The sequence below is a fragment of the Marmota marmota genome, unplaced genomic scaffold (assembly GCF_001458135.2).
Source record: "Marmota marmota marmota unplaced genomic scaffold, marMar, whole genome shotgun sequence".
NCBI lineage: Eukaryota > Metazoa > Chordata > Mammalia > Rodentia > Sciuridae > Marmota > Marmota marmota.
In genome coordinates this window covers 35,304,269-35,319,714 of record NW_025999968.1, presented here as the reverse complement: position 1 = coordinate 35,319,714, position 15,446 = coordinate 35,304,269, and the positions used below count along the sequence as shown (strand labels likewise).

Below are 15,446 nucleotides of genomic sequence, written 5' to 3'. Positions count from 1 at the left end.
CAGAAAGAATATAATATTGGTATAAAAAGTGATCATCCTTACCCCCATAATATTTCATGTGAAGAAGACAGTTAACTAGTTGGGGTGGCATGTTCAGAGAGAACTTTCTATTCTACAATCATTAATTGCTATTCCAAAGCAAAGATAAAACAGTGCAAGTGGCTGACATGCTAATACCTCCAAAATTTCATGCTAAACTACCCTCCATAGGTTTTTCTAAAGAGACAGAAATGTATCTAATATAAATAATGACTGCTTCCTCCCAAATGCACTTTTTCTTCTGGTCAATTGGATAGGTTAGTTTAGATAAAGATGAGAGGAGTAGAGAATTCCCTGATTGGCTCAGCAATTATATATAAGTTTTCTCCTGGTACAATACTATGCAGACAGTAAATGGACTTGAACTGCCTTATCGGTACCCTGATAAGGCTGAAATAAAGGCTGCCCAACTGGAGTAAGAAAATGTTGTAAAAGGAATGTTATTTAAATTGATATCTGAAAGAGGGACAGGAATTAGCCAAAGTATAAGAAGGTGTGTGGAGATAAATTACTATATTTTAAGGACCAGAAATAAGAGAGACATTGGGCTGGGGTTGTGGTTCAATGGTAGAGCTTTCGCCTAGCACATGTGAGGCCATGGGTTCAAATCTCATCACCACATAAAAATAACAAGATAATAAAGGTATTATTGTTGTCCATCTACAATGAAAAAAAATAAAAGACAAAATGGCAGACATTCAACCTATTTAAGAAATGAATAGGAGACTGTGGATGTAGCTTATTGGTAGAGGACTTCTCCAACATGACCAGGGGCCTAAGTTGATTACCCATCACTGAAAGGGAGGGTAGGTGAGGGGATAAGAAGGAAGGGAAAAGATGGAACTTCCTAACGGTTGAGTTCAAAGATGTTAGAAAGCACAAAAGACAAGAAAGAAAAGGTGTTCTAAGTCACATTAAGAGTTTAAACTTTGTCCATAGGGTAATCAGAAATTATTGGTGGATTTTTAAGAGGAGAATGCTGAGATGTAAACACTGTTTTAAATCATTCAGGCTTCTTCTGGGTGGAGAATAGAAAAAGTAGAAAATTGGAGTGAGGAATTAGGAGATTCTTGTAAAGCAAAGCAAATTTAGATAGACATACTAGAAGATTTCCAAACTTGGAGAATTAATTCGGAAGACCCAGGGCTGTGCTAAACTGTTCCAGTTCTACTAAAAGCTGCAGTGGATTTCACATGTATGACTATATAACCATATTCACTTAAGAAGAAGGGCTGGGCCTGTGGCTCAGTGGTAGAGTGCTCACTTAGTATGGGTGAGACACAGGGTTCAATCCTCAGCACCAAATAAAAATCAATAAATAAAAATAAAGGCATTGTGTCCACCTACAACTAAAAAAATATTTTTTAAAAATTTGGAGTAATCATGGATCGTTGCATTTTCTCTTCAAGATGGATTAACAATCTATTTGCATATAAAGTAATACCTCAAATTATAAAGTTACTAAGTATTTCATAAGCCTGATTTCTATGAATATCATTTCAATTAACTCCTTTTCCTTCTTGAAAATAAAATATAAAGATAAACATCCCTACCTCATAGGTGTGTAATTAGAATTAAATGGATGACAATATATAGTTTTCACACAAAGCTTAACTGCATAATCAACTCCCAAAAGGTATCAGATTAAATGAGAGAATACAAAGAAAGCTGTAAGTTTCTTTGGCTTCCTGCTTTCTCTCTGTATGCCTTTACTCTCCCCTGGGAAGTTTGTATGTCTGAGTATTCCCCACCAAGGAAACAGATCATCTTTCCCCTAATATGCAGACTGATTTTTGCCTAAAGGAATTCTGTTCCCAAAGTTTTTATCAGTCAATAATAGCTTCCTATTTTACACTTTGTATTAGAACATCACAATGTTCTATCTTTGTATCAAGAGATACATGCCTCAGATGGAGAAAACATTTTCTTTTTCTGTTGGCTAGCAAGTTAAATTAACATCCAAAATGTCTTAGTCCAATTTAACTGAAGGTAGAATGCAAGGTTTTTCTTCCATTTCTACCTTATTTTTATGGCATGAACATCAAGACCAAGACAAAGTTTTTCCAGTTTCTACCCACTCTCTCTTCAATTTGATAGTCATTTAAACACTTGTGCCAGAAATACTGTAGGACATTTTTGTATATTTAAATTTACGTCTTTTGCATAATTATAAAATACATAAACATATTTACATGTTTAAAGTCAAGAGACTAGAGTTAAGCAAGATAATTTGAGAAGTGGATATAGAATGCACGTCTGGTAGATTTTTAATGCCTCTGCTATTTTATTTATACTGCTGTGTAGTCTGAAGTTGGGTTCATATGTATGATTTTATAACCACATTCACTTAGAAAAATAATCATGGATACTGACATTTTCCCTTTACAAATAGAATACCAATGTATGAATGTAATGAAAATCATATTTTGAAAAATGAAAATATTAATTATCTCATAATTTTGCATTTTACCAATGTAAACTATGAGAAATTCATTTAAACATTCCATCAGCAAGTGCTTACTCTCATAACAGAGGGTGAGGAATTATGGTAATGAAGGCATATATCCAATAGGCTCCTGTTCTCAAGTAACTTATGATGCCGTGAGGAAGGCAGTCCTTCATACAAAAATTTACATTGGGCAAAAATAAAATAAATCCATGAATACAAATAAAGCCAAGGTACTCAAAAGCTGCACCACTAATCCAAACTGGAGTCAAGGTTTCTCGAATTCATAGGTTTCCAAAACAAATGTTAACAAGTGCCAGTCAGACAGCATTAAGGATGGGTTGGTGGGGACAGCAAGAAATACTAAATGGATAGTCCTTCCTAATGATGGCAGCACTTATTCAGAGCCTGCTTGTTGAATGGAGGGCTGGTCCAGAGTTCCAGAGTATTTGATGTTATAAGATTCTCCTCCACATACAGATATTCATGTGTGATCCTCCAATATTTCAATGTTGGATATAATTTAATTTAGTTTTTGAAAATGTGGGAGTGATCAAATAATATTTGAAGACAATATATGCAGCCCAAAAATCAATATAGAAGCACTTAGGCTGGAAGGCTGACTATAATTTCATCTAGCAGGGAAAGAGAGATACTCTATTTCCAGAGCCATAATTTTAGTGTTTAGTTGTTAGTAATATTATGTAGAATTATATTCTTGGACAACATTGTTCCGTTTTTTTGTTGTTTGAGCACAGAACCCTTTCAATAACATGTAACTGAAGGGACTCTGGAGAACCTTAAGTTCAAGATATGAGAAACTGAGGTCCATGGAGGAGAAACATTTCTATTCAATTAATATTCAAATATTCGGCAGTGAGAAATAGGTGGAGGGAGCCCAAAAACTTATGCAAAAAAAAAGATCTGGGTTGTTTTTTTTTTTTTGCCAATTTTTGATATAATATTAAATATTCAAGGTTTTGAGAATAAAAAAATATACTAATACTTGAGAATGAACAATGCTTCTTAAAATCAGATTCTATAATTATTAATCACAAAAAAGAATGACAGAAAAGCAATTTTGGTATTCTGAAATCCAAAAAACAATTTCTTGCTTATGCAACCTAGCATAATTTAAAATGTGAATATGTGTAACACTCTCACTGAGATGCCTTTAAAATCTTTACTTCAATAAACATCCACATATTTGTAAAACAGGTTGTTATTCCAGACTTTCAAAACTTCAGAAAGAGTGAAATTGCACACGGTTCACAATATTTTATAAATTTCTTGTCACTGTTGTTAATGAAGATTTTTTTTTTTAGTTTTTATAAATTCCAAAGAAAAACTAATACTTCTGTAAGAACTTTTATTTCAAGTACTGTGGGCATCATCAAATCTAAAAGTTTTAAAGACAGTCGAAATGTCTTATAATGAAGAGATCAAGTGGTTTCATGACCTCAAGTCCTATGAAGTGATATTTTCAGAACATACATTATTAAGGACTGCACTATAATTAGATTTATCTTAACTGTACATGATTAATACTAGTGTTAGTGATTTCTCTTTTAGATTAACTTAGTGTCTTTCTTCTGAAAAGGGAAAGGAGCTCAGGAGCGAGGTGGCAGATCTGAATTATAAAGCATCCTGTAAAGATAATTCAGCATACCAAAATGATAAATGGACTGATTGATATTCAGTGTTGTTCCTGAAGTTTAATTTTACTCTTGCTGTATTACAACGTGAAACTGTAATTCTCCACTTCTAAGTGTTGATAGCATAAATTAAACTCACTGATCACTAAGGTTGCTTTCTCTATAGTTAAATCCTGCTATATTATGGAAATGACTTATTCATGAAAATTTTCCTTTGTTATCCAAGAAAAAAAGAACACATTTTCTACCATCAGTTCTCCATTTCTGCAGTTATAAAATCAGATCACATAAATGTCAAGTAAAAATTTCAGAAAAATGGATTTCAAAGTCAGAGTCGTATAATTTTGGAAATTTTTGCAACTATTTACCAGCCATATTCCATATCTTTGGGGATGAAGTGGAAAGAGCTGTTTTCAGGCACAATTTGTAGACTCCCTCTGTTCATTGCTGCTGTATCATGCTACCACTTTCCTTGACTCTAAAACTCAGTGAACAACTGAAAGCATTTTTCAGTAGTGAAATATCCCAAATTTCTCATTCCTGGTTGGAGGAAATGGGGGAAGGGATGTGTTAAGCAGTGAGACGTGAAGGACGAGCAGTAGGCCTGCCTGTCACTGAGGTTGATAGCTTGGCGATGGTTGTATATCATCTACCCTTCATTGGTTCATGAAGCCCATCTCAGCTGAAATGCAAACGTGTGGCATGACACATTTATTTTTCATCTTCAATCCTGATAGTTTTGGGCTTCCTGTGCGTCATTAAATTGTTTCATTTCCCTATGTTCATCACAGATGTGCTGCCACCAGTTCCAGGCCAAGGGGATAAAACAGCAACGATGCTCTCAGATGGAGCCATTTATAGCAGCATTGACTTCACTACCAAAACCACTTACAACAGTTCCAGCCAAATAACACAGGCTACCCCATATGCCACGACACAGATCTTGCATTCCAATAGCATCCATGAATTGGCTGTCGATCTGCCTGATCCACAGTGGAAAAGCTCAATTCAGCAAAAAACAGATCTGATGGGATTTGGTTATTCTCTGCCTGAACAGAACAAAGGTAACAATGGTGAGTCACATTCTTCTGTCCTGAGAAGTTAACTTCATATCATTTGTGCATGAGATAGAAATTAGTATTCGTTGTTCAATTCAGTGATGCATTACCAGGTTTACTTCCTAAACTAAAAAAAAACATACTGGCATGTATTCAGTACCTTGAACAATTCCTACCACCACCGCCACTGCCTCCACCGCCGCCACCACACACCAACACCAATCGGGTTCATCCTTTCAGCTCTTTTTCAATATAGTGATCAGCTATCCATCTGTACTTCCATTAGGACAGGCTAGACAAAACATTCCTCCACTCTCCCACGACATCCGCTTCTGAGTTGCTAACTGCATGTTCTGCATGGGCTTGTGCTGTGAACTAATCACATGATGCCACTATGACCTCTGCCCTTTAACCCTTAGCCTTACTTTACATCCCTGACTACCGATTGGCTGAGGGATTGTCTAATAGAATGCCACACAACCAGTCACAGGATTTCAGCACCACCAGCTCTCACAACAGCTCAGAAAGGAGTGGCAGTCTCTCAGGTTGGTCTCATCACAGTAAGGAGAAATATTTGTTTGTCACCAGCATATGACCTGTGTTCCCTAACAACTGATGAGGAAATATTGAATCGCAAGCCACTGTCAGGCATTTATCTTACAAATGACAATAACAGTTGATCCTGATGAAATTATGCTTTGGTGGGGGTGGGCAATAAAAATCATTGTCATCACTTATGTACTAACTGCACAATAATGTATTGAAAGAAAAATAGTGCCATTTTACTAATTACTATTCCTTAAAGAGTAGATGAGTTCATTCCATCTTGAACCAAATATATGAGTCCAAAGAACTTTATAATAAAAAGATCATGCATGAAAGTTAATTCCAGGTCATTGATATCAAAAGATAAATTCAACTGAAATGAAAATAATCTTGGAGATGATTTCATATTGGGATGCCAATGATATAACTTCCTATTTTAGGACAACCTCTCAAATATTATGTAATAGTTATCTATTCAATGATTACTATGCTAAATATGAATATTAATATGTAAAATTATTAATTTTTACTTCAAAAAATACAATATTTGATAACAATAACTATTATATGCTGTCACTTTTAATATATATTTGAGAAATATCAGCTAAACCAACAAGTGTAAGGAAAAATGCATTTTATTGGCTAGAAATATATCCCTATCCTAATGAGTTATCCTCCCTTTGTATGTGAGGATATTGTATTAACCACATTGTAAATTCCACCTATTTACATCACATGCCTTTATCTGTCTACTTCTGACTGGTTCCTGACTCCACTTACTTAATATGCTTAATTATATGCTAATTGTTTTTATGGAATTTTTGTTTGGTTTTTTAAATTTACATATTAATAATAAAGGATTATAGTGTACTATGATACTGTGCAGTCTCCCAGGCATCAAGACTATGAAGAGTTAACTTTTTCTTATCATTAGGGTTACATTTACTAAATTACTTTTCCTCAGGAGATGGAACCTTCTCAGAATGAAAATGTTAATGCTGTCTCTTCCCTCCAAAATGAGTCATTTGCTCTTCTTGCCTATTGGTAGGATTAGGTACATTATAGAATTCAGAAAATTTTAAACATCTGTTATGAATTTAAACTGGCTTAATAATATAAGGGAATGTTTTAAATGACCTTCTATGTCATTTATGCTGGCATTTATTTATAATTAGTCCCACAATTTTTCTGAATAATTAAAAAGTAATTTTGTTGGATCTTCCTTTTTATTTCATTAAATATATGTAAAGATCAAGCAATATATGAAAAGAAATCTCCATATTGCAAGCCATGGACTCCATAAGACCTGTGAATCTTTCATTAAATGTTCTGTATAGATTGATTGTCACCGAATTTAAAAGTTATCTTTTGAGTAATTGTAAGCAGAACAGGATTCACAATGGTGCTTGCTGCTTTTTGAATCCATTAATCTCTTGAGTGACATTTACATATATCCAGGAATTATATTAACTACTTCATCTACATTTGAATACAGGATTACTTGAATTGGTGATAGAAAGCATTTTTTAGTAGGTAAGAGTGAAGTGATTACTCCTTTTACAGTTTAGTCTAATTGAGTTTAATATTACACTTTTGTTTAATTCTTTTATTTATAGCTATGTTTCCTAGGGGCCAAATCTAAGAATTAACTGCCCCATGGCTAGCTAATCATATATTATGGGATTTTTTTAATCTGTGCACATTGGTGTAACCAATTTAAAATAATCACAGGGACAAAGAAAATTGGGCATTTCTGAATTATTTGAGTGAACTTCTTACCCTCTTTGAAACACTTTTATAATGCATTCAATATATAAGTTCTGAGTACTTCTTGTTAAAAATCCAACCAGTAAAAACTATACAATAAAACTCAGATGTTTTAAAATAGTATTTGAAATCATAGTTGTATGTGTATATAATATAAAATATTGGTAACAATAGCTAAATCTTTTAATGTAATATTTTTTAAAAATAGACCATACGTTTAATTTTAAAATGAATCATTTTTATGATTTATTTTTTACAGAGAAGTCATTTTTAAGCTTTAACTATCCAACTATTTACATTTTTATTTTAAGAGAAAAGGGTCAAATATGTTTACAAGGCATCAATATCTGCTCCGTTAAAATATAATTTAGGTACTCTGGCCTTCAGATGATTGAGGGTTCAAGGTGAAGAGCAGACTGTGGCTTGCTTCTCTAAAGATTCAGATCTCAGAGATTTTAACAGTTGTCAGTTGTATCAAGCTCACCTCCATCTCAAAGTCCACCACTTAGTTCATTGTTAAAGACAAGACACACGTGTTGATGAATAATAGTCCTACCCAGATGGATCAAATGAGAGAACAGATATTTCTCCAGAACAGGGGAAAAATAAGTGTTGGTTGTAAAGTCCTCAGTAATTCTCTCTGTGCTTCAGCTATTTCCAGAACACATTTTAAAGCCCGTTGTTGTTTGGAAGCATAATAATGAGTAGCTTTCTTGAACCCGAGCAAGGGCTTCAACAATGAGGTTCGGAGCTCTAGAAATAGTTTCAAGTTAAGCTGCTCAGTAGTAAATCTGATTGTTCTCTTGCTATGTGAAGGCGAATCACATAACACTCAGAGCCTTAGTGTCATCATCTAGAATACGGAAGGTATAGGAACTTCTTTCTTAGGCACTTGGTTCAGGTGAGATTCAAATGAAATTTCTAAAATGCTGTAGAATGTGATTAGGATTGTGCATACATAAAGTTGAAAGAGAGTGGTCAGGAAGAACAAATAGCTCAACCATTCTTCTCTCAATCATTGAAATATAGTTCTGATACTGTAAAAAGGAAATAGACCTTAGTCATTGGTGGGTTAAGGAAATGAGGAATTGAGGTTCATTTACCTTAACACAAAAATTACATACTTATAACCGAGCAAACTTATTATTATTTTTATTCTGAATATGAGGCCATTTCTGATAAGTAAGACTTCAGAAAACAAGTGAAACTGGGTTTGCTATGAGGAAGAGAAGACAGGAGAAAGCAATTATGATTGGCATTTATTGAGTTTTTCTGTGCATCTGAGCACTTCATATACAGTATCTCTTATAATCCTCATGACAACTCAAGGAAGTAGTAACTTTTGCATGCTTATAATCCCAACAACTCAGGAGGATCACAAATTTGAGGCCAGCCTCAGCAACTTACCAAGGCCTTACACAACTCAGCAAGACCTTGTCACAAAATAAAAACTAAAAGAACTGGGGATGTGGCTCAATGGTAAAGCATTCCTGGGTTCAATCCCAAGTACCAAAGGAAAAAAAAAATGGAGTAAGTTCATATTTCTTTTACATGTATATAAGTTAAGGCAATGCCTTTTGAGTGAGGAGTTAAATTTCAAACTCAGTAACCAAACTCTTACTCACTAAACAGAGGACACTTTCTTACCCTCCTCTTAATATCTTTTGTCTGTCAAAGAATAGAAGTGACAGGAAAGCTGAAAGCACTTTGTTTGTAGGGATCTTCTTTTAAATATTTATGTATCCTATGTGGAAAATGTACACAACTCAATAATTGGCTGTAGTGTCTAGTTTAAGAGTTTTATCACTTTCTGGCACTCAAATACATTATTACCAAATTGCATAATCTGACTCAGCAGTTGTAGAAGAAAGAAGATGGACTGACTTCTAGTGAGATCTAAATGGCTAGATAGCCCTGCTACAAATATCCTATGCTTAAAATTTAGCTATAAGTTGAGGTGGGATTATTGGAAGTTACTGAGTCACCCCTGAAAGGTCATTTTCATTTTGCTCAAGAAGTATTCATTCTGCATCCAACTGAGGTCCATTTTTATGAAAAAGCCTTATTTACTTGATTTTAAAAAGTACAGCACTATGCAGATGATGAATTTTTATTTTTATACCTCATTAAGCATCATGTAATCTCAGATATGGCTCATACACCCTTCATTTATGTTCTGCTCATATTTGTGCATGAATTCATTCATGTAACAAATAATACTGAAACTGATTACTATATTATCATTAATTTTCCCTCCTTTTTGGAATTTATGAAATGTGATAGTTAAAACATCTGGGAAATATTCTCACTGTATGCAAAAGTAATTGTGCCATTTATTAGTCAAAAAGTCTATGAAATGTATCATTGTGAGAGATTTACAGGTATTCTCCAGATTGTACTTGATCGATTTTTATCAGTGACTTTTGAGAGAAAAATGTTACTCTCCTGGATTAATTAAATTGAGCAAATTCTAATGGAAAAGTTAAGCCTGTATCCTTAGACACTGTATTTTCCACTGAGAGAGATTATGCAAAAGAGCATTTTAAATGCACTAAAATCTGACATTTAAAAGAATTTGTTATGGACCATTATTTCCTCTAACAATGAAAATGTGGAGGCAGCAGACATGAATAAATCAATAAATGTTCTTTTGATACAGCAGCCATGTTTTTGGTTTATTCAGCTCTGCAGTTAATGCAATGGGAAAGAAACAGTATCATTTTGAGTGATTTATAAAAATGTGTTTCTGATTGTATCATTTCATTGTTTATAGCTTTTACCATCTCTAACATAGTGATTCTGGTATTTTGAAAACAAATACATCTTTCCACCTGATATTGCCTGTTTGTTCTGATATTCACCATCTCTGAATAAATGCATTATTATTTCCAGGTGGGAAAGGTGGAAAAAAGAAGAAAAATAAAAACTCCTCTAAACCACAGAAAAACAATGGATCGACCTGGGCCAATGTCCCTCTACCTCCTCCCCCAGTCCAGCCCCTTCCTGGCACAGAGCTGGAACACTATGCAGTGGAACAGCAAGAGAATGGGTAAATGTTATTTTATATACCAACAAAATGGCCCAGGCTGCATTCCACTCTCTATTGTTCTCTTTTGCCCTGAGTTCTTGTTCTTTCTTAGCTCCCCTCCCACCCTGTTCATTACATTTTCCCTCTTTCCTGTTTGCACTGTCCGTGTATTTTTAGCTGATAAACACAAAACAGCACATATTGAGGACTGTGAATCCTTGGCCTTCAAGTGCCTCAGATTGTCTGCAATCATGATAATGCAGCCTACATTTATAATATTGCTTGTTAGTTTGAAAGCAAGTACCCACAGCTCTGTGAACTAAAGAGCCACTCCTGAGAAGGGCTGAAAAGGGAATTAAAATAACCTTCTTCATCATCCCTTGCAGTTCTCTAATGACTTGATGTCTGGCCATAGCAGGGCGCCACGGTAGAGCGCCATCACAATGGGATAATTGTAGGGACCTGGCCAGTGGGTAGAACTTTAATCACCAGCTCTGATGGGAATTTAGGGGCAGGGACAATAAAAGAGGTTCAAGCCAATGCACACTCTGTAACAAAACCTTTTTAAGTTAGAAAATTTCCTTTGAGGACCTTTAAATGTGATCAGTTTTCTTATTCTTTCTTTTGAAACATCTAACAAGAGTCAGTGTCCTCTGTAAGCTTAAGTGTTAATTGATTTTGAACACAGACACAGATAATTTTTTATTTGAAAGAAAAAAACAGGTCAAAAGAATATACTCTCTTTTTCTGTATGAATAAATCCTATGTCTTCCTTATAATTTCTAGGTCACTGTTTATTTTGACTAGACCTTTATGTAACCTAAAATAGAGAATACAGACAGTTTTTCTTTGCATAAATTTTCTTTACTTAGATATATATTAGATATATATTATTATATATATATATATATATTATATTATATATTATATATATATATATTATATTATTATATATATATTAGATATATATTATTATTATTTTTTTTTTACCTTTTAGACTTTTATTATTAGTTCTCTCTGAAGAATCAAAATAGTTAGCAAATTATTTTAGATTCATCAAGGCTGTATATCCTTTGTATTTAGATCTATAATGATGTACAACATAATACAAAAGAAACCAAAGAGAGTGATTTCTAAACCTAGGTGTTATTCATGTGTCATCCTAAAGCAGGGCTGGAGGAAGAGGCTGTTCAAGGATAACAGGGGAGGGTTAGTGCTAGGCCACCAAGTCGTGGCCTGTTTTCTCAACCCATTCAGTGTGCTGGGAAGGGGCCAATGATTACTCAAACTGACAACAGGTTTCCTAGAGCAGGGCTCTAAGACCTTGGGCAGCAGAGGACTGTGGTCCAAACCAAGCTGAAAGAAACAGGCTGGAAAGGGAAGCATGGTGACTGCCTGGCAGAAGAGGCAAACTGGGCCCCATGGGGAAAAGTGCTTTCCTTGTACCTCAGAGACATTACAGAACCAGTGTAACACTAAGACTTCATTAAAAGGGAGAAAGAACAAAACCCTGGAAGAACCTTCTCGTACTCAACTTGGATTAGAGTTCAATCCACCAGTGCACGTAGTGGGGGAAGCATCTAAACCCAAAGCAGCACTAAGTCTAGCCCTCCCTTTTCTCCCCACTCCTGTTGGCAGCTAGACCAGGTTTCTACTGAGGATGTAGAGACCCCCAGAAAGACCAAAGTNAGTTCAGCTGAAAATAAAAGGAAATTGTAATAATAGTGGCTTACACAAAGCAAAAACTTATTTCTTTTTCAAGTAAAGAAAATCTCCAAGAACTTAATTTAATACTAGTATGGATGTTAAATGGATTTTAAGCTCCTTCTATCTTACTAATTTGCCATCCTTAGGTGTAGTCTTCTTTGTGAATCAATAGTCTTCAGCATTGCTCCAGCCATCACATCTGTATTCTATGCACCAGAATGGATGAAGAAAAATGTGATGAAGGGCTTAGTATCTCTTTAAGGAATTTCATGATTTCACTCCTAAAACTACTATTATATATTATTTGCCCATATATATATATATATATATATATATATATATATATATATATATATATCTGTATATATATAACATGCATTATATATATAAATGTATATACACACACACATAGTATCTATACATGCACATACATCTCACACACACACACACACACACACACTCATCACATATTTTTGTATGTCTTTTTCTCCCTCCAAAGGACTTTATTTATTTCTCTGGGATTATAGTGCCCATATATTCATATTATTATCATTTATACATTTTAGAAACATATTGACCTATGAAATAGGCAGCTAAGGGCACATGTTTCTTTCCCTAACTTAAAAAAATTAAATTTTTTATATGAACTTAATTTACCTCAAGGTATAAATGTGTTAGTCTCACATGAATTGTGAGCAAAGAAATAGCAGACCTATAAGGGCTGAAGGTGTAGCTCAGTGTTGGAGCTCTTGCTTAGCCTGTGTGAGGCCCTGGGTTCAATCCCCAGCACTGCAAAAGAAAAGGAAAAGCAAAGATACATATTCCATAAGAAAAGATTATCACACAGAATTTTACAGTCTGCATTTTTAACAGAATCATCAGAAAATGAGGGAATGAAATTTAAAAGATGAATATGAAGAGAAAGTAGTGCTTAAAACTTTATAATCATAAAATTGCAAAAACAGATCACACAAAAATTATGGGTAATTTGGAATTCTTTCTATTTTCTTTTTTTTTTTGAGTCTACTTGAAATATATATATATATATATACACACAATATAATAAGGCCAGTTACTCATTGAAATAAAACTAATTCCATCAAAGTGAGTACTAAACTTATCACTTGATTTTGTTTTATCTAGCAGTAGAATTGGAAATACTAATTTGGCAATGAAATAACACATGCTATTGCAGACTTTTATCTTTTGACAAAATTGTTTTCAGAATATCAAGATATAAAGCATAAACCTATTTCTATTATTTGGGGATTTTAATTTGTTTAAATATTCATCCAAAATGCATGATATTAAAAAATCCCCTTTTAATGATTTCTATAATATCAACTTGATTTTTTAAATAGGTAAATTATATATGTTGAACATATACATGTATATGTATATATCTACATGCATGTGTATATGTATTCATATGTATATTTGAGGTCTTTTTAGGATGTATTTTAGTCCTTATTTACCTTTGAATTTTTATCACTTTACCTAGTATTTGCTGAAAAAAAGTCATTCTTGCTCAAAGTAATGGTTAGGTCTTAAACAGTTAATAATACTAACTGCAGAATTAGATTTACTTCTATTTTAGTTTTTTTTTCAAAGCATATTGTAAGTTTTATTTCAATTGTTTGTGATGAAAACATATTTAAAGTCAATGCAAAAAGAACAAATTAAACTTACTAAGCTGAGGCTGATATTGTTCCTTTGCATATAATCTTTACATTTTGGTGTTTTCTAATGTGCAAACCTCACACTACCAAAAAGGAAATATTATTATACTCAGGTTGTAGTCTGCTATTCATGAAATTAACATTGACTATTTCACAGACGAGAACTTCTATAGAATCTTTTTATATTTTAGTGTGAAAACTTTATTATTTAGGCTTGAGGTTTTCTTCATATACAAAGTACAAAAACTTTAGAATTAATTTTTTGCTTTTGATAATTTTTACTTCTATCCATCAAGGATCCTGCAGTTATACTACTTACAGTGATATACAGATTATGACACTTTTATTTCTAACATCATAATAAATAATTTAACCCACAAATATTTCTATCAAGTATATAATAAGTGCTAAGCATCGTACTTGGAAGAGACATAGGAGACACAAGATAAATGTACAATTACTAGGGAAAACTGACCTGTGACCCAGAGGGGAAGATAGAAAGCACATTCTAGATAGTAACCCCCTTCACAACACATATCCATCTCCATCTCTCTGTCTCTGTCTCTTTCTCTCTGACACACACGATTTTGTACAATGAACTCTTGGGGAATGTTGTATACAAAATAATAATTTGTCTATGCCAAGGAGTAATCATAGATGCCAGGTAAGCAGGTAAGTCTTTCAAAAAGCTGATAGCTGAAGAATATTGCCGTGAATCTTGAATCATTTCTTCATAAAGAACATTACCAAGTTGGGTGGTTGTTAGATGCCAGATATAGAGCAAAGAGTAAGGACAAAGGAGAACAAGAAATAAGTCTGTAATCTAATGCATCTTATGTACTAGAAGTAGGTCGTTAATCAATAGCTGCATCGAAACAATACTAAGGTCACTATTTGAACAAATGGAAAGAAATTTCTCTGGGGAAAGACAAAAATATAAAATTAAAATTAATACTATGTGTGATGAGAAAATGAGAGTATAAATAGCTCCATTGGTCTTCCTTTGGAAACCCTGCCCTATTCTAGTTAGAGGTATCTGCTTTTCTCTTAGTTGCCCCTATTCAGTACCACTCCTTTCCATGCCCTACCCCCAGAACTTTATTTTAATTACTTGTCTGCATCCTTCAGCAATTGGTGTCTTCTGTATGTGGTTTTATGAGCTTTAAACCTACATTTTGTAGGACAACATCTGACATGGAGTCTTAGTTTTCATCGTGAATCCTTAATGCCATAGGAAAATTCTGATTTTTGAATACAGATGATGGATTGGAGGACATGATGCTGAAGGACATGAGACTGCAGGTGGATCACATACAAGATATCATAGCATATGAATAACTGATATAAAAATGCTAAGGCCGTAAAATAAGACAATGACAGTGGGTAGGTGAGAAAGGAGTAGATTTAGGCATAATACCTAGCTGATAAAAAACTGTGATCTGGAAAATATAGTCTAGTTTTTGTTACAATTTTTAGTATAATTTCTAAGTGTTTAGAAATCAGCAATTTTCTTTCTAAGCA

The 15,446-nt window shown here is 33.8% G+C and overlaps 1 protein-coding gene across 23 annotated transcripts in view; it reads left to right on the top strand.

Moving 5' to 3' along the window:
- The window catches only part of Robo2 (roundabout guidance receptor 2), a 1,565,243-nt gene that overhangs the window by 1,515,533 nt on the left and 34,264 nt on the right, over positions 1 to 15,446 (top strand). For 15 of the 23 annotated variants that reach the window (XM_048803919.1, XM_048803918.1, XM_048803916.1 and 12 more), the window contains 3 exons: positions 4,932 to 5,213; positions 5,618 to 5,743; positions 10,404 to 10,560. In XM_048803919.1, the coding sequence (XP_048659876.1) occupies positions 4,932 to 5,213; positions 5,618 to 5,743; positions 10,404 to 10,560 (565 nt within the window). The remainder of the gene's footprint in view (positions 1 to 4,931; positions 5,214 to 5,617; positions 5,744 to 10,403; positions 10,561 to 15,446) is intronic. The other 8 variants (XM_048803921.1, XM_048803931.1, XM_048803934.1 and 5 more) reach the window with 1 other exon arrangement.